We start from the raw sequence: 19,271 nt of genomic DNA, 5'->3' as shown, positions 1-19,271 counted from the left end.
TTGGTCCGTTCTGTTTTTTAGTTGTATTTTTGAAGTGGTTGTTCGAGGCAGCAAACTCCAGCATTAACCTATGCTGCCATCTTGGGGGTTTTTTTCCATCCACATTTTCAAAACTATCATGGGAGTCTGGGTCCCTAGAGACTCGCCTGGATCTGGACCTCAGAGTCTGAGACTCCATCCCGATTGAAACAGACAACCGCGCCCTCAGCCGCCAGCCCACTTAGCATGCACTCCGCACCTTAGTATTTTACTTCAGCACTGCGCCTCCTCTGAGTCTCGGTATGCTATTCTCTTTCCTCCTAGTTGTAGAACTTCTACTCAGCCAGCCTTCCTATGGTTCTGGATGATGTCCGTTCTGTTTTTTAGTTGTATTTTTGAAGTGGTTGTTCGAGGCAGCAAACTCCAGCATTAACCTATGCTGCCATCTTGGGGGTTTTTTTCCATCCACATTTTCAAAACTATCATGGGGCCCTGGCCGGTGTGGCTCAGTTGGTTAGAGCATTGTTCTATGCACCAAAAGGTCGCTGATTCAATTCCTGGTCAGGGTACATACAGGAGGCAAGCGATCAATGTTTCTCTCTCTCTGTCCCTCTCCCTCCCCCTTTGAAATTAATAAAGGTATATATTTTTTAATAAAATAAAGGCAGTGTATCATACTGGTGAGTAGCTCAGGTCCTAAGTTACAGACTGGACTGGAACTGACAGACTGGACTGGAACCCAGTTGGGCTTCTTGCAATTTGTTTCACCTCTCCAAGTCTCAGTTTCATTATCTGCAAAATGGGAATAATGGTGGTGGGGACCCCAAAACTGCCGATCCCAACTAGGCACCAATGAACTATGCAGGTGTGAGTGATCTATAAAGAAAACATGAAACAGGTGCATTGGAAGTCCAGGTCAGTATCTGGTTGGTGGAGTGAGTAGGCAGCTTTCGTAGTCACGGCCCATGGGTCCCTTCCCTGGGAAGAAGTGACGGGGGCGTCACGCTTGACCCTGGCTTCCTGCCTCACATAAAGGCTTTCCTGGAGAGAAAAGTGAAGTCAAGCTAAAAGTACCTTTGTGTAGTGAGGACAGTATAAAAGGCTTCAAATCTCTGACAGTGAGAGAAACCAGCCTTACATTCCTTCTGCTGTTGTTAGTTTCTTTATTTCTTTGTTTGTTCCTTGGGCTTTCTCTTCAGAGCCAGGCAGTCGATCCGGACCAGTTCTCGAGCCAGGACTCCAACATGATGCTGGAGCAGAAGGCGCCTGTCTTCCCCCAGCAGTACGCGTCTCAGGCCCAGATGGCCCAGGGGAGCTATTCTCCCATGCAGGACCCCAACTTCCACAGCATGGGGCAGCGGCCTAGTTACGCCACACTCCGCATGCAGCCCAGACCCAGCCTCCGGCCCACAGGCCTGGTGCAGAACCAGCCCAATCAGCTGAGGCTCCAACTGCAGCATCGCCTCCAAGCACAGCAGGTATGTGCTCTGTGAGTGCCTGGAAGCCCGGGGTGGAGGGTGGAGGGTGGAGGATGGGTGGCACAGGGAAGACAGACGTCAGATGGAGCAGTAATTGTCTGGCCTTTGGATGCCTTCGATCTCATTCCATGCTTTCTAGGAGGGTGAAAATTTCTCCAAGATGATCCTATGATTTTCATACTCCTTTCTACTCCTTTCTTTCTTTCTCCTCCACTAACTCCAGTACAGAGTAGCTGTCCTTTCATACCCTAACTCCATTCTTTACTAATGGTCTGATCTTGAGGTCTCTGAGCCTCAGTTTTCATTCTGTAAAATGGGCTTGTTGTACAGTATAGGGCGGTATATGTATATTTAAGGGACCCAGCACAGTTCCGAGCCCAAACCAAGCACTCAGAACACCAGCTGCTCCTGTCAGGAGTCCTATCTATGACAGAATGGTCCCTGCCAGCAGATTTCTGTGATACAACAGGTAATCATGTTGCGGGCTTTCCAGTCTCCTTTCGTTTCTCTGAGTGATGAGCACCTGCCTTTTTCTGGTCTTCCTCTTGGCCTCCTTTTCTGGTCATTCTCCTCCCTTGCCCCCTTTCGAACAGTTGTATTCCGAACAGTCCAAAATAATTCCCCAGTTATAAGCTATGTGACACCTCATTCAGAACTGGCTTCCACAAGAATCCAGCTCCAAGCCCGGGCTTCGGTGTCCAGCAGCAGGCAGATGTTGGGTGGAAGGTGATTTTGTTAGGAAGGTGATTTGAAATAAAATCCATAGGGGTTTTTTAATGTCCTGATTCCTATGTGTATCCATTTAGAATCGCCAGCCCCTTATGAATCAAATGAGCAATGTGTCCAATGTGTCCAACCTGACCCTGAGGCCTGGAGTACCAACACAGGTAAGGGGCAGCCCCTCTGTCAGCTTTCGCTAGGTCCATTTCTCCCCCCTTGATGCCCCACGTGAGGTAACTAAGATGACAGATGTTCTGACGACCACAGGGGATCTGTAACATCATTCAGTCATCTTTCGTGGTTCCTCTTAACCATTGCCATTGATATTGCGGCTGCAGGCAACTCCATTATTCACATGTTGTGTTCCATAAAGTTATTGCAAGCAAGAATTAGCGGACACAGAACTACTGCTCCTAGGAGAAGTAGAGGGTTAGGTTCCTATGAGCCTCTGCTCACAACATTTTCAGCAACCTAGCAATACATGACCTTGTTTTAGGTATGTTTCCATTTGAAAACAGCTTATTTAATGGGTATTGTTCAGTCTTTGACATTTGAACTCTCAGCCAATAGTCCTGTAACTCACCTAATGCAGTCTGAGGGTGGGAACCAGAAGGTGGAGTCAGGAGGGAGCAGGCACAGGGAGTGTCTCAAATTATCCACCGCTTTGCACGTATCTGTAAATGACGGCAGTGCTGTGAATATTGATTCGGGATACACATCAATCTTAGTGAGGAAGGGAGTGCACAGACAAGGAATCCACGAATAATGTGGGTTGGCTGTATATTGCGAGGGCCCCCAAGTGCCGGCATCTCTTCTCGTTACCTGCCCCTGCCCCCTCTCTCCCGGCCCCTGCTCAGCCTTTTCTGAAGGGCTTCAGGAACCCTTTGGCACAGTGATTTGGTTGCCCCTTTGGACTTGAATGAGACTCTGAATTGCCATTCTCAAAGTTGACGTCAGAGTCCTCTGACGGGAGGGACTGGACTTACCGTGAGGTCCTCTCACTTCGAGCCCCCAGTTAATTGGTGCTCACATTGGGCTTACCTGTGTACGTCATGGCACGTTTCGGAATAATCATCTCTGTAGAACTTAGAAGCTCACATTCTCAACCACCAGTAGTTGTTCAGCTCTACAGTGTTCTTTCCATATAAATATATTTTCCAAATGATTTTGCACGAGGCTGTACCATTATTTTTATCCTATTTCTAATATACACTTTGTTTTTCAACCTGTGTGTACCCCAACGTTTCCCACCCTGTGCTGCCCCCGTTTCAGGCACCTATTAATGCCCAGATGCTGGCCCAGAGGCAGCGGGAGATCCTGAACCAGCATCTCCGCCAGAGACAGATGCATCAGCAACAGCAAGTTCAGCAAAGGACTTTGATGATGAGAGGCCAAGGGTTGAATATGACATCAAGCATGGTGGCTCCTAGTGGGATGCCCGCAACAATGAGCAACCCCCGGGTCCCCCAGGCAAATGCACAGCAGTTTCCATTTCCTCCAAACTACGGTACTGGACTTACATCCCCACCACCTTTCTCCAGTCCTTTCTCCCCAGTGTCCCCCAGTCCTGGGTCACAGCTCCTCTCTCACAGCTCTTTGCATGGCTCCCAGATGGCTCTGGCTAACCAGGGAATGATAGGCAACCTGGGAGGACAGTTGGGGCCTGTCAGGAGTCCCCAGGTCCAGCACAGTACCTTCCAGGCTCTCAGCTCAGGTACCACCTTTTCTCTGAGTGCAGGTCTTACTTTAAGAATGACCGAAGTCAGTGTGAGTGTGTACAGTGTATCCACCAGTCGTGTGTGTGCGTGTGTGGATTGATGTGTTTATGTCCGTGTCTGTAAACACAGGTGGATATATATGTATTTATATTTGAACCTCTGAGTCTGACTCAAACAAATCAATAGACATACACAAAATGTTGAAAGTCGTATAGAAATGTAAATATTAGAGACATTCTACAACTTTGAAAAATAAAGACTTCAAAGTTTATACCAGATTTTTAATGAATAGATAATCCTTGAGAAATGCTATATAGGAACCACAATGGAAGGCTTCTTGGTTTTCTTCATATTGATTTGTTGGGTCAGCCTTAAAAGGCAAGTGTGTAGTGTCATCAGTGTTAATATTCATGTGCATGTCATGTTCAATTAATAGTTGAATTATTGACAAAAGTAAGTGCTTACATTAATATTCAAAATGACTTTGCCTATCTTTTGCCAGCTTTATAAGTAACTATCAAGTATTTGTGTTTCTTAAAAAAAAAACACTAAAAAATACACAGAAAGATAATGTGCAGCTTTTTCCTGCGTGTTCTTCAACTTTTCCTTTATAGCTAATTTAAATATTGATTAAATATGCATGTTTTACATGTCTTTGGGGCAAAAACCTGCTTATCTCAACATCACCCCTGAAATTTCCCGAGAAGTTGTCTCCTTTGTTTCCAAGCTCCTCTCCTCTATTTCCTTTTTGATGGTTTAGAACAGTCTTCTCAACGCTTTCCCCCTATTTAGTCTAAGTGCCATTTGCTTCTAAACTGAACAAGAAGCTTGCATTGAGCCGTTTCCCTCTGCCTGCTAGTCCTGGCTAGCACTGCAGTACCATCCAGCCCTTCCTAAAGACAGACGAGCTCACCGTGAATGCAGTTGCTTATTTGTAAAAATGCATCTGCCTTATAGAGAATGACATTAATTCAGTAAAAAATTATTCAAATATATTGCCTTTTTATATATTGTGAAATTTTAATTCTGTTTAAACAGTCCTTATAGTGACATATAAAAATTTAAAGACTACTTTAGGTTAAAGAGAAATATATATTTGATCATTCTTGATTTGGAAAGGTTTATGGGGGAAAATAATATTTTCTCTCCCTACCTCTAGCCATGATAGTTAATATGGTTCCTAAGCACCCCTGTAACTACTGTGAGAATTAAGACAGAGAGATATTTTTCTTCACACATTTTATCCCACCTTGGAATCTTTTTAAAATATATGTAATTAACCAGTACATGAGCAGATATTTGAAAGTAATTTTCTGTGTGTATTTAACTTGAATGCTCTCTTTCTTTTCCCTACTTACACTAACAGTCTCCTTTGGATTTCTATTTTGTTTCTAAGGAATAAGTCAGCAACCTGATCCCGGTTTCACTGGGGCTACCACACCCCAGAGCCCTCTGATGTCACCCCGAATGGCACACACGCAGAGCCCCATGCTGCAGCAGACCCAGGCCAGCCCCGCCTATCAGGCCTCCTCGGACATGAACGGATGGGCACAGGGGTCTATGGGTGGGAACAGGTATGCTGTGTTTCTGTGTCTTTTTTATATAAATGATCACCAGGAGATCTTCCTGTAGACCACAAGTCTCTTTTCTGTGGTTTTCTTAACTCCTTTACACAAGCAAGCGATGCCAAATAAACTGCTAAGTAAGCCAGCTTGCTTTTTCTAGGGCAGAAGTCCCAGAATTTGAAAAAGCTTAGTCTGAAGTCTTTTCCTTGGAAGTAAAAGGAGCCCCCTAAGAAGGTAGCACCCCGCCAGTGTATGAAACTGCTGAAGAAGGCAGTGCCCTCGAAGCCATACTTATCAGTGTGTGTGACAAGGGACAGCCACAAAGCTTGTCCCGTACAGACACGAGAGTGGGAAACAGCCTTCCCGACCTTCCCAATGCCGCGGCCGCCCCTGCAGCCTCGGTGAGCGCTGCGGGCCCTGCTGTTTCTGACCCAGCACCTGCTGGCTGTCCCACGCTGGGTTCTCTCCGCCTGGGTTTCTTCACTCTGAAGTAAATGCCGGAGGAGCAAGTGCTCCAAGCTGCCTCCTGTTTGCGCTGGGCGCTGACATTGTCATCTTTTCATTGCATTCCAGCATGTTTTCACAGCAGTCCCCACCTCACTTTGGGCAGCAAGCAAACACCAGCATGTACAATAACAATATGAACATCAATGTATCCATGGCGACCAACACAGGTGGGATGAGCAACATGAACCAGATGACAGGACAGATCAGCATGACCTCAGTGACCTCCGTGCCTACGTCAGGGCTGTCCTCCATGGGTCCCGAGCAGGTGAGTACCCTGAGGAGCCGTGTCCCCGATCACCACATTTTGTCTATTTCTTCATTTCAGTGAATCTTCCCTGGCACTCGGCATCTGCTGTCAACTCCCACATTTATTTTGAGGAGTGTTTTTTCACCTATGTTAGTGCGATGATCAGGAATACTTGTTAATGACAAAATACACATCAAAGAATTTCTGACTGCTCAAGCATCTTTGAAAACATTTCTTAACTTTCTTGTCATTTAAATTTTTCTCTTTGATGAATTTAGCAACAGCTAAAATGAATCTCTGAACATGGAATGATGAATGTGCTTTCTAAATAGCTTTATTTGGATTTTTAGTTTAAGAACTGATTTTTTTTTTCTAAATATAAAACCAGATGAATCACAGACCAAGCTACCTGCCATCCAATTAGCTTTAAATGATACTTCACCCCTGCAAGGAGGCTGATAGGGGTGACCCAAAACTAGTTCTGTCATCTTTGGATGTGGATGCCATGATTTTCTTGTCAGTATTTTTTTAATGGTGCTGTTTTGTGTTGAATAACATTGAAACAGTTCTCCCACTCCAAAATATACACCAGCTTCACTGGTGGGGAAGAGACTCAACGCATCTGGTATCTCAGGAGCCAGCCTGAGACTCAGAGAGCTGGGTAGGGCTGAGCCAAAGGTAAAGGTGTGGGTTAATCATTTTAAATTGTATTAATAGGAAATCTTATTTTTAAGGGCCACAAAATGCTTGGCATTCTACTTCCTCGGTCCATTCAAATTATAGATGTGGCAAGGACCCTGAATCGGATTTCAGTAAAAAATTATTTCACATTGGAGAAACTGAGACAGGGAAAGTTTAAATGACTTACCCAATAAGCCATTGACAGCACCATGAATTTCAGTTAGATCACAGTTGTGAGAAGGTAAAGATTAAGTTGGATTAGGTCTATTTCATTCTGAGGTTGGTAAAGCACAATTTACTGAAAATTTACAGAATTTTGCAGTGCCTCGGTATTTTATTCTATAAGAAGATATTAATAAAAATTCGTAGTGGTGCATGAAATGTAGGGTTGATGTTGAGTTTTCTATAAAAATGGGCCACTAGTGGTTCCTGGTTTCCTTTCTAGGAGTAGTGAGGGCCTCAGAGGTGGTCTAATCTAGTATGGGTCCTAGTCAACCTACCCAAGTGTAAGTGATGCATTTGTAATAGTCCCGATGGCTCTGAAACTTCTGCATGGATTTCAACCTTTCAATTATCACAGTTATTTTGGGAGCTCCCAAAACACAACTGCAGTGTGTGTCTCGTGACAGAATCCTCTATCAGCATCTGTACGTTCACTTTGTCGTTTGTAAAAGACATGTCACAAATGCTAATGATCAGCTCACTTAGTCTTGGAGGAGTCCCCAAATGCAGCTCTGTTTTGGATATTCACACTGGCTCTGACTAATCTATAATTTGCCTGAGTAACCAAGGATATGAGGAGCCTTTCAGATGTCTTCGAAGTCCCAAATACGAGTCATTAGTCTAATTCAGCCCCCAAAATGAACATGAAATTATCTGAAAATGTTTCTAATATGATCATCTCTATTGAATTTCTTTTTAAAAAATATTATTGATTTCAGAGAGGAAGGGAGAGGGAGAGAAAGATAGAAACATCAATGATGAGAGACAATCATCGATCAGCTGCCTCCTGCACGCCCCCTACTGGGGATCGAGCCCACAGCCTGGGCATGTGCCCTTGACCAGAATCGAACCTGGGACCCTTCAGTCTGCAGGCCGATGCTCTATCTGCTGAGCCAAACCAGCTAGGGCTCTATTGAATTTCTATACAGAATACAAATAAAATTTAATTTGAAGGCAGCTAGTGTATTAACATGTATTTATTTTCATGTTTCTCCATATGATAGAGGACTACCATTTTTACATAGTCACCTTTCCCCATTATTTACTCCTCAATTCCAGCAAGAGGAAGGCTGGTGGGTGGTTGTCCCCACCACACTTCTGGACGTCCCGCTAAAAATGCCTGTTGTCCTGTCTTGTTGCCCTCAGGTTAATGACCCTGCTCTGAGGGGAGGCAGCCTTTTCTCAAACCAGCTGCCTGGAATGGATATGATTAAGCAGGAGGGAGACGCATCACGGGTAAGAAACAGTGAAAAAATGTGCAAATTGGGTAAAGTGAGCATGAATGTTTTATAGACCAAAATTGGCAGAGTGATTGAAGATAGTTATAATGCTTGTGATTTTTTTAAAAAATATCTTCTAATTTTATCTGACTTACAATGGTTCTGTATAATTATCCCTTTAAGCTGATTTTAATTGAGCTGATGGTGATGTATGAATTAAGAACACTAATTTTGCCCTGGAATGATATTATAGCAAAGCAGAACATACCGTGGCGGTGAATTAGTCATAGTAGGGCAAACCATTGAATTTATGTTTGCTTACATGTTTGTCTATATTCCATTTTGTTTAGGCAACAATCTTGTGTATTATTTCCTTGTTACCTTGACAGTTGTTCTAAGGAGAGTAATATTACCATGTTCAACAGCTAGTCTTGAAACGGTAGGCTAATTAGTGCTTAGAACCCAGCGCCTTGTGGGCCTAGCAGGGGCTCGGTTATAGGACGGCTTTGTAACACTTGCCCTGGGGGGCTCTTAACACAAGGGATGTGTAAGCAGTAGATACTCTCTTTTAAGTTAAAAATTCCCTCTCAATGGAGAAAATGTAGAATTGATGTTGAATTTCCTACAAAAAAAAATGGATCTTGGGTGGTTTTGTTGAGATTATCATTCAAGTTTAAAAAGCAGTTGGTGGATTTTAATGGCAGAGTGTGTGCACTCGCCTGTGTGGCATCTCTCGAGAGAACAGTCACCTGGCACACAGGCCTGTGGGTGGGAGTCTGGGAGATGTTACCTTCTATGTACCCCGATGCACAACTCGTCTAAATGGTGGACGTATTGGTATAGAAACTCAAGCAGAAAATGGAGCCTATTTCATATGGACCATGTGTTTAGAATAAATGTGCCATCGCATGAGGTTTGAAGTTGGCTGGCGCCTCCCAGATGCCAGTCCTCCCTCCTGTGCACTGCGCCTCTCCAGGTGGGGCCCGGAGCTCAGGGGTGATTGTGTGCAGAGTAGAGGCTTGGAGCCTGGGCTGCACCTCCCAGGAATGGCAATGTTATTGGTGACGAGGCTCCCACAGGGGACAGCCAGCTGAGCCCAGAAGTGCCAGGGGCTGAACCTCTGAGCACATTGTGTCTGGGAGGGGGGCGGGGGGCGGGGACCGAGTCCATCAGGCCTCCCTCCTTCACTGGCCCACCACTTGGTGGGGTAAGGCTCCAGCAGCACTTCCTGGGCCAGGCCAGCAGCCAGTCCCCCCTCCTCTCTTCGACGACCCGGGGATTCACTTGTCTTGTCTCCCTCTGCCGCTGCATCACCTCCAAACAGACAAGACTGGCCTGGGTGAAGCAGAGCGCTCATTCTTCTTTAAAATCACAGGCGCACCAGCGGGTATTGAGCACTTACTGCACGACCGCTCACGCTGAGCTCTAAGTGACCTCGTTTGAACCACACAAGTGTTGGCACAGGTACAGCCCTGCCATGGGTCCCGCACCAGCAGGGAGTGAACCCGGCCGCCTGAGCTCCCTGTGCGCCCTTCGCCCTGTACTCTGCTGCCAGCCTCGCAAAGGCTTTCCTCGGGGTTTTAGACAGCTACACACGGGAGAAGGCCAGAGAGGAGCAGCGTATCTCCTTTCTGCTGCCATCCTGCAGGGAAGAGAACCCTTAGCCGAGCCCTTGGCCTCAGGCACCGGTTCTTAACTTTGGGGTGGGGAGGAACCTCTAAGAGAGGGAATGGCCTGTGGTCTCTAACGCATTTTCAGATGAGAAGAGTGAAGCTCAGGATTAGGTCATCTGTCCAAGGTCACACAGCTCGGAAGTGGTGGGTCAGATCATCGGAGGGCTGCCCCAAGCAGCACTGGATAAAGGAGGGAGAGGCAGGGACGCCCAAGCTCGACTAATGGCAGAGCTGGCGCTGGGCGCGGTGGAGAGGCGAGCACTGGGCAGGGAGGGCCCCCGAGAGCCCCGGTGCCTGATGGGCGCCCACTAAACCTGGAACAGAAGGGTTATCGTTAGGATCACAGAGGCGACTTCGGTAGTACAGGAGGCGCTCGCCATCAGAGCTGCCTTCGGAACTGAGCGGGCCACTTGCACCCTCTCTCTGTTTCTCCCAGTCCCCTCTTGAGTCAGGCTTACCCATCTGTCCTCTGTTTATGCTGAATATTAAGGCCAGAGAACAGTCTGTCACGGACACTCTTGTTTCCTTCAGAGAAGGCTGTGTACAGTATATCCCTTCTAATCCATGAGTAATAGCGACATCACTGCCTGTGTCACCGGCCACTGATGTGGGCGCAGAGGGTTCAGTCACTTACCCCAGGTGCTGTGATGTGCTCTGTGCTGTTGCAAATCAAAGAACTTTTCTCATAATTTTTATTGGTAATTGGGTTCTATTTGCTGAGCTAGACACCACTGTGATTCATTATTAATTGAATCTGTGTTCCATTTATCTATAAATGGAGATTAAAATTATAGCTTCGCCGAAGCCGGTTTGGCTCAGTGGATAGAGTGTCGGCCTGCGGACTGGGGGGTCCCGGGTTCGATATTTGGCTCAGTGGATAGAGCGTCGGCCTGTGGACTGAAAGGTCCCGGGTTCGATTCCGGTCAAGGACATGTACCTGGGTTGCAGGCACATCCACAGTGGGAGATGTGCAGGAGGCAGCTGATCGATGTTTCTCTCTCATCGATGTTTCTGGCTCACTCTACCTTCCTCTCTGTAAAAAATCAATAAAATATATTTTAAATAAATAAATAAAATAAAATTATAGCTTCAAGCAGAGCTGGTATTTACAACTGTGGACTTACCCAAAACCTATGTAGAGAAGGACAGGTATTTCATTTTAACCGAAATGTATAGGACTTTTTATAGCATTCCTTTATGTGTTCATATTTATACATATTAAAATTTACATCACTGCCCAGTTTCTTGGCTCTTGTATAAAGTATAGTTGTGATTCCTTGTATTTACTAGTGTGATGGAAACTAGGATTCACTTGAGTTGGTGATGATGCAGATGTTGATATTTACTGAGCATTTATTATGTCCCAGGAGCTGTTTAAACGCTCTGTGTACATCCTTTTGTTTAATCCCCGCACAGCTCTAAGGTGCATTAGGTGCAGAAGGGTTCAGTGACTCCCCACTCTGTGGCACAGCTAGGATGGCATGCCCCGCCCACCACACCAGCGACACATGCCGTCCACTCTCACGTTCTGCCGCTAACCTGAGTCTGGCTCAGAGCCGCTTACTGATGTCGGTCCATGTTAAAGAACCCTGCCTTAATGTTCTGAAGGATATAAACCTTCTCCACTAGCATTTTTCCCAGTTTAACTGGAATTTGAAGGATTTTTTTTTAATATTTCAGTCAGAACTTTCAAGTATTTGCATGCAAAATCATGTAGTGACACAAATTAGGGGTAAACATTACAAAGAAAAGTGTACTGGGTGTTCTTCTAAAGGAGAAAATATAATCGGAGGTGTCCTGGGCTCACTTTTCAGGTTGGGGGCGGGGGCGGGAGGGGCGAATTGTGTAAGTGTCCAGGCAGGTAGCTCCACCTCTGGCTCCTAGAACACATGAGCTGGCCAGTTTCCCCAGATGGCTTTCCCAGGTGCTCTGGGGAAATCCATTATTCTGGGTTGACTTCCTCCCTGGTCTTACTTAAACTAGATCATCGTTCATGGCCCTGATGTGCTAAAATTCTGTGTCTCGGTATCTGAATCCCAGGAGCAAGCAGTTGTTATATGTTCCCACAGCAACTAATGTTCCCCCTCACATAACTCGGATCATACTATTCTTTAATTGCCTTCCTGGCCCATTCAGCAGTGTTTTGATAGCAGTGCCAGAAATGGCTTGTTATGATTACATCCCCAGAACCTGGCACAGAGTAGGTACTCAATTAATATTTGCTAATGAAATATTAGCAAATAGTGAAAACTTGGGGGAGAGTGTATATAGTCAATAGCCAAAGAAAAAGCATTGACAGATACACTTTCACCAGCCAGAGAAACATCTGCACATGGTTCTTGCTCACTACAGTAACAAGGATACAGCCCTGGGTATCCAGCCATTCACATCGATTGTCAGCGCATAACCAACCAGAAACTAGCAAGAGCACCTGTGGAGCAAACACCCTGGGTGATGTAGCGTGCCAGAGAGAACACACCCATGGAACCTGGGAGTATCTCGGTAGGAGAGTCAAGAGGGTCCTGTTAGCCCAGCCATTGTGGCTCAGGGATTGAGCCTTGACCTATAAACCAGATGGTCACTGTTTGACTCCTGGTCAGGGCACCTGCCCGGGTTGCAGGCTTGATCCCCAGTAGGGGGTGTGCAGGAGGCAGCTGATCAATGATTCTCTCTCATCATTGATGTTTCTCCCTCTCTCCCCCTCTCCCTTTCACTTTGAAATCAATAAAAATATATTTTTAAAAGTAAATGTAAAAAAGAGAGAGAGGCTTTTTATTTGATAGGAAGTGGGTCTGTACTGGCTGATGCTGAGGAAGGATGAAGACAGTGGTGTCACTTCTGGGTCAGGTGCTGTTGAAAGGCAGGGGCAGCTCAGCCGCTGGGAGGCTCATGCCTCCTGAGCAGGTGGGAGAGTTGGGTCCGGCGAGGGGGCCGGGCTGGGGCAGCAGTATTCCGAAGGAGCAGGCGGAACCGTTGCAGTGCCCTCAACAGCATGTGGGCTCTGCTGGCCTCTGCCAGCATCGTGTGTTCACTGGGGGACAGCGCCATCTGTCTGCTTCTAAATCGGGTGCAACGCATCCAGAGGCAGCCTTTAGGGCTGACCTTGTTTCACGGCAAATATTTTGATGTTTTTGTGATGGGCTCTATGACGGGTTTACCACATATTCAGAGATCTTTCTGTTTTTCCGCAGAAATACTGCTGACACTGAAGGTAGCTGGTTGCTTCTTTCTTCAGCTGACTGGGCTCACTTGCTCACAACACTTCCTGGTCTGGGATGGAGAGCTGCATCTATTTGTTTTGACCCCACCGGCCTGCCAGCCAGGTCTGCCCAGCAAGCTCAGCAGACGCGGGCCTGGCCCTGGGAGCGGCGGCTGCAAGAGAGCTGGACTGTGAAACCAGGTCGGTCTCTCTCTCTCTCTCTCTCTCTCTCTCTCTCTCTCTCTCTCCAGCCTGAAGCTTGTGTCCAGACAGTTGCTCAGTCTGTTCACTGCATTCACCTTAGTGCAACTTAGATCTCTCCTGCGAAGTAAATGTTGACAGGCAAAGTTCATACCCATGTCAGATTGAATGTATTTAAATGTATGTACTTAAGGGAAACAACCATGCTCTTGTTCTGTTCCTGTTTGGTTCCAGACACTGGTTTCTTGCTTTGTTTTCCCTGGCTAATCAGTCATGTACAAAAGATTACGATTTCATCTGGGGGAAAGAAAGGGTTTTTTTAAAAAAACAAAAACAAACTGCATTTGGGATAAAAGCAGGGCAGACACCATGGACAGCGCTGTATGGACAGAGACGCCCACAAAGTGAAGACCGCTATCTGCAGAAAGCTCTCAAGACCAAGTTGGGAAAAGTTTCCAGCTAATGAACAGATGAAAAGGAGCACGTGAGAGGGCTGTTCATGTAACAAGGACTTTTTCCTTTCTTTTATTTTTGTTAAAACCAAACAAGTTCATCTAAATCATTAATCAAGAAGAAATATTATTCATTTTCAAATTAAGTTCCCTTTCAATTGATCAGACAGCTTGGATTAGCATCTCCTCTTCCTCCCTGATCCTAACTCTTCCTTCCCCAGTCCCCACACCTCCCCCTGCACTTTCATTCATTTAACAAAACAATAAAAGCAACAGAAACCAGACAAGCCCCTTATTTCCTTAAATGTTTTGCCAGCCACTTAGCAATTGCTAACTTAAATTTCAGAAAAATGCAGTTACTGGCAAGGAGAGGAGCAGAGTCAGCACGATCCCGATCCCACTGGCGACACCTGCTCCCAAAGCGTGTCTGTCCTGGTCCCCAGCGACACAGACCCACACACAGGTCGTCCTGGCATGTTTTACGCTGAAGCAGCAGAGACACGCCAGGGTCACCTCCGCCATGAGTTTTTTATTTTGTTTTTTAGCAGTGCTAAGCCGAAGTTTTGTAAGGTACATAAAATCCAATTTATATGTAAACAAGCAATAATTTAAGTTGAGAACGTGTTTTAATTGTATAATTTTTGTGAGGTATACATATTGTGGAATTAACTCAAAAATGAGGTACTTCAGTATTAAATTAGATATCTTCATAGCAATGTCTCCTAAAGGTGTTTTGTAAAGGATATCAATGCCTTGATTAGACCTAATTTGTAGACTTAAGACTTTTTATTTTCTAAACCTTGTGATTCTGCTCATAAATAATTTATCCAATCTATATGATATGCAGCCGCCGTAGGACCCAGATCTTGATTTTTATATGTTTATATTCTTTCTTAATGAACCTTGGGAAGACCACCTGTGGTGAGCAGGCCACTTTCGTGGTTGTTTCTCTCACCCACACGGGAAGGGGAATAAATCTTTTATTAATTGGTGTCAGTTTTAGACAAATGCAATACCAAGAAACTGATTACCTTTTTTGAGCTATTTCTCTCCAATCCCTAAGACTTTCTTACCTAAATTTCAGAATGGTGTCTTTTTGATGTCTAAAAAGCAAAGCATTTTATATCTCACTAAGCCAGGCTTTTTAGGAACAGAGAGGTTTTTCCTTGAAATTTGATTGATTGTTTGTGGCCGGGTGGACAATGGACAAACTACCCCTATTTATATGTATATCTCTCCCTGTACGTACAAGTGACGGATTATAGAGAGAGATATACCGGTAGCCCAAAGATAAACGGTAAGTAGACAGTCTGAAGGTGTTGCTCCATACTAAAGAAATTTTCTGGAAATTTGCATTTCGATACTTTTTTCCACTTGAGAGGGGTCTCACTACAGGGAGGTGGCCCAGAACAGCACTTCTCGGGGCCATCAGTCCACATGCCCCCTCACCAGGCTCTACTCTTCTCAACCAAACCCTGGGTTGCCCAACTGCGATGGTTAAAACGAGCAGACGTTGGCCCAGAACTCCGTGACCGAATCCGTGTGCCAAGGCTTATGTCCTACACGATGTCATGTGACCAGTTTTAAGTTGCTTTTTAGAAACATGTGACTTAGAATGACTTTAACTTCACACAGCACAAAGGAGAAATGGAGTTTAAGCTGGATTTGTTTTGTTTTGAGTTTTAAGTCCCCTTTCACTGTAACACGTCCAAAAAAATTTTTAAAAATCTGTGTATCTTTTACTGTTTACCCATCTGCCCACTGTGTTTTAATGTCAACCCCAAGTCAGATAAATCTGTAAACCAGTGAAGCTGGTCATTTTGAATAATTCATGGCTGTTTTGAAGGAAAAGAGGTTTTAAATTCTCTTATGGCTCAGATCAGGGAATGAATGGGTTTTGCTTTACATCTAATTAAGAGAAGAAAAGTAAGTGAAGGAATCCTCTGATCATATTGATCACTGTGGAAGCAAAAGCCAAAATCGACCCCCTTCGTTATCAGTATTTCTCATGCTGTACACAGTAAATTTGTTAGACTGAGTCCTTGGTTTTTGTTTAATAGGACAAAGAATCAGTGTTTTACTTTTATTACTAAATGTGAAAAACAAATAATGTGAAAAGTATACATACATTCACTTGGTTGTAAGACTCATTTAAGTGTTCATGTAATGTGGTGAGTTGGAAAGTGAAGTGAGCTCTTTGACTACAATGAATTCGTTTGACTCAAAGATTAAAATGTCCCTTCCCACGTGTATCTCCTATGGCCTGTAATAATTGAAAGCAATGTTTTTGCAGTTTATATAATGCAATTTTTAATCTGTGTTTAAAAATGGAGTTCATATGGGCTGACCACATGAAATGGGTGGCCCACATCCACTGTAGAACCCAAAGATACACAATCAATTTTGAAATGCAACTTAAGCCATTAATTGTTGGTGTGAATTTAAAATTTTCTAGTATTTGTATGGTAGTGTGCTGCCTAAGAGCAAAGCATTCTCTGCACAAAAGAAAATTACTGTAGTGGCTTCAATTTTAATTAGAATTTTCTCCCTGGTGTTTCTTTATAGACTAAAACAAAATCTTTTAAGTTTCTTACTACAGGTAAAAGCTATGTGCAAGAACCTCAAAATGCTAAAATCTAGCATAATGCCTTAGATCTGTTTTTAAGTCTTGTATATTCCTACATAGCTGTCCGATGTATTATATTTGTATAGTGAATTGTGTACAATTTTTTGAATAAGTACATCATCACTCAACCTTTACGTTGTTGGATGGTGATGATGATACATTTCTTCAAACATTTAACTGTCTTTTTTTCCCTTTGTCATTTGTGGGTTTTATTTGTACAGTTCCTCATGAAGTTGCATCTGAGATGTGTGTATATGAAAAGATTATACAAGGGTAAAATTAAGCAATATATTAACTATGGTTCTTCAGGAGAAAGCTTACAGTGTTTCAGGTTGTGGTTTATTTTCCAAATGGAGTTGACTCTGAACATCACCTTGTTCACCTGCATCGATGTTTGTATTTCTCGTGTGAGCAGTTTATGCAAAGGTAGATATATTCAGAGAAATTTTAAATACATTTATGCAAGTTAATATTGCTTTGCTGATGCTCTTTGCTTATTTGATGTTAAATAATGCTATTGTAAATAAAGAATTCTGTTGTTATTGCATCATTTAATAAATTTTAATGCCTTCGGGTTTTACATGGCTTTGGAGAGTGTAATGTGTTTATATTGTACCTTCATTCATAAATGCATTTAAATTTAAATTACCTGACTTGCAATTTAATAATGTCTTACATTTATGCAGGAGTGAACACTGTGTTCAGCATATTAACATTTGATTCTCTCAGCAACCCATTTTATAGATTTTTCATTTGAAGCCAAGTAGGGTGTTTTTTTTTAAAATATATTTTTATTGATTTCAGAGAGGGAGAGAGATAGAAACATCAGTGATGAGAGAGAATCATCGATCAGCAGCCTCCTGCACTCCCCACACTGGGGGTTGAGCCTGCAACCCAAGCATGTGCCCTGACCAGGAATCAAACCCACACTCAACCACTGAGCCACACTGGCCAGGTAATGATCGTTTTAATGGATTGGTTTGTTTGATAGTTGATAAACAATGCAGGTACAATACCTAAAACCCAGGTATACCAAAAGCAAAATGAGTGATTAGAAAACTGTCAATACTGTTGACTACAGTAACAAGTTGAAGGGAAAGATGCCATTTGGTAACTTTGCATAGAATAAATTTCACCCATTTATGAGGAAATCTCAAGGAAAAATGAAACTTCTAGGAAAAGTAAATGTTCTAAAGTTATTTGAGTTTTCAGATAAGATGCAATCCCACTGTGATAATATTTTACTTAACAGTGAAATACTAAAAGTATTAACTAGAACAAAACAAGGAAGCCCACTACCAATGCTGAGAACTGGGGCGTTATCACCTGAAGAGGAGAGGGGAGACATTCAGCCAATTTGACCATCTTTAAGGAAAATCCACATGATCAACTGACTAGCTCTTGGAATGAATCAAAGCTCAGTGAGATGGTAGAACATTCAAAAAACCCAATAACTGTCCACACTAAAAAACCATTTTTTAAATCCCCACTTAAAATAACAACATAATACAATGCTTATAAAATAGGATTGTACCTAACACAAAGTATGAAAGATCTTTGTGTAGAAAACTATAATTTTACCAAAAGACATAGAAAACCTGAAGAAGAAGAAATGGACACAGGACAGGAACCTAGAAAAGAAAAACCTAATATTATAAAACCATCAACTCCTTCTCCCAAAGCAATCCAAAAAGTAAAACGGATTTGCAAGATATGATGTACAATAATAGAAATTGTGGTCTGGCCAGCATGGCTCAGTGGTTGAGTGTGGACTTAAGAACTAGGAGGTCATGGTTCGATTCCAGGTCAAGGGCACATACCCGGATTGCAGGCTCAATCCCCAGTGTGGGGCATGCAGGAGGCAGCTGATCAGTGATTCTCATTATTGATGTTTATCTCTCTCTTCCTCTGAAATCAATAAAAAATATATTGGGGAAAAAATTGTAAAAGGGGGAAAAAGATGTGGGAGGGACTTTTATTGATCAGTATTGTAAAATATTTATACAGAAATGGATAAATACATCAGAAGAACAGAATAGAACCAGAGACAGAATGCCATCTGTAGGTAAATTTAACACATGGTGAGAGATGGCATTTCTAATCTTTTTAAAATGGCATTGAGACAATTGGCCACATTTGGAAGATACCATTTTAACTTCCTGTCTCTCAAGACTAACAAATTCCAAATGCATCAGGGTTATCAACAATGAAATGTAAAAATAGAAGAATGTGCTTACAACATTGGAAAATAGAACACTCTTTAAAAGATAAGTTGTTAAGAAAAGGATAAATATATAAAAATTTAATGTTCTACCAACAAAGTGAAATCAAAAAACAGCAAACAATGTTTTGAGCATCCTTTGAAATGTCCCTGTATTATTCCACTTATTGCATATTTTTTTTAAAAAAAATTAAATCTTTATTGTTCAGATTATTACATTTGTTCCTCTTTTTTCCCCTCATAACTCCCCTCCTCCCAGTTCCCCCCCCACCCTCCGCCCTCACTCCCCACCCACTGTCCTCATCCATAGGTGCATGATTTTTGTCCAGTCTCTTCCCTCATCTCCCACACCCCCTCCCCACTGAGAATTGTCAGTCCACTCCCTTTCTATGCCCCTGATTCTATTATATTCACCAGTTTATTCTGTTCAACAGATTTTTTATTCACTTGATTTTTAGGTTCACTTGTTGATATGTATTTGTTGTCACTTTGTTGTTCATAATTTTTATCTTTACCTTTTTCTTCTTCTTCCCCTTCTTAAAGAATGCTGAATCCCCTTCAA

At 43.4% G+C, this 19,271-nt stretch overlaps 1 protein-coding gene across 7 annotated transcripts in view; it reads left to right on the top strand.

Moving 5' to 3' along the window:
* The window catches only part of NCOA2 (nuclear receptor coactivator 2), a 269,746-nt gene extending 252,672 nt beyond the window's left edge, over positions 1–17,074 (top strand). For all 7 annotated transcript variants that reach the window (XM_015566252.1, XM_015566255.1, XM_006767318.2 and 4 more), the window contains 7 exons: positions 1,179–1,457; positions 2,264–2,344; positions 3,450–3,684; positions 5,292–5,469; positions 6,034–6,232; positions 8,264–8,353; positions 13,202–17,074. In XM_015566252.1, coding sequence (XP_015421738.1) covers positions 1,179–1,457; positions 2,264–2,344; positions 3,450–3,684; positions 5,292–5,469; positions 6,034–6,232; positions 8,264–8,353; positions 13,202–13,213 — 1,074 coding nt within the window. In that variant the 3' untranslated portion in view covers positions 13,214–17,074. The remainder of the gene's footprint in view (positions 1–1,178; positions 1,458–2,263; positions 2,345–3,449; positions 3,685–5,291; positions 5,470–6,033; positions 6,233–8,263; positions 8,354–13,201) is intronic.
* The last annotated feature ends 2,197 nt before the right edge of the window (positions 17,075–19,271 follow it).

This window comes from Myotis davidii, unplaced genomic scaffold (assembly GCF_000327345.1).
Source record: "Myotis davidii unplaced genomic scaffold, ASM32734v1 scaffold200, whole genome shotgun sequence".
NCBI lineage: Eukaryota > Metazoa > Chordata > Mammalia > Chiroptera > Vespertilionidae > Myotis > Myotis davidii.
This window is presented reverse-complemented; position numbering and strand designations above follow the sequence as displayed.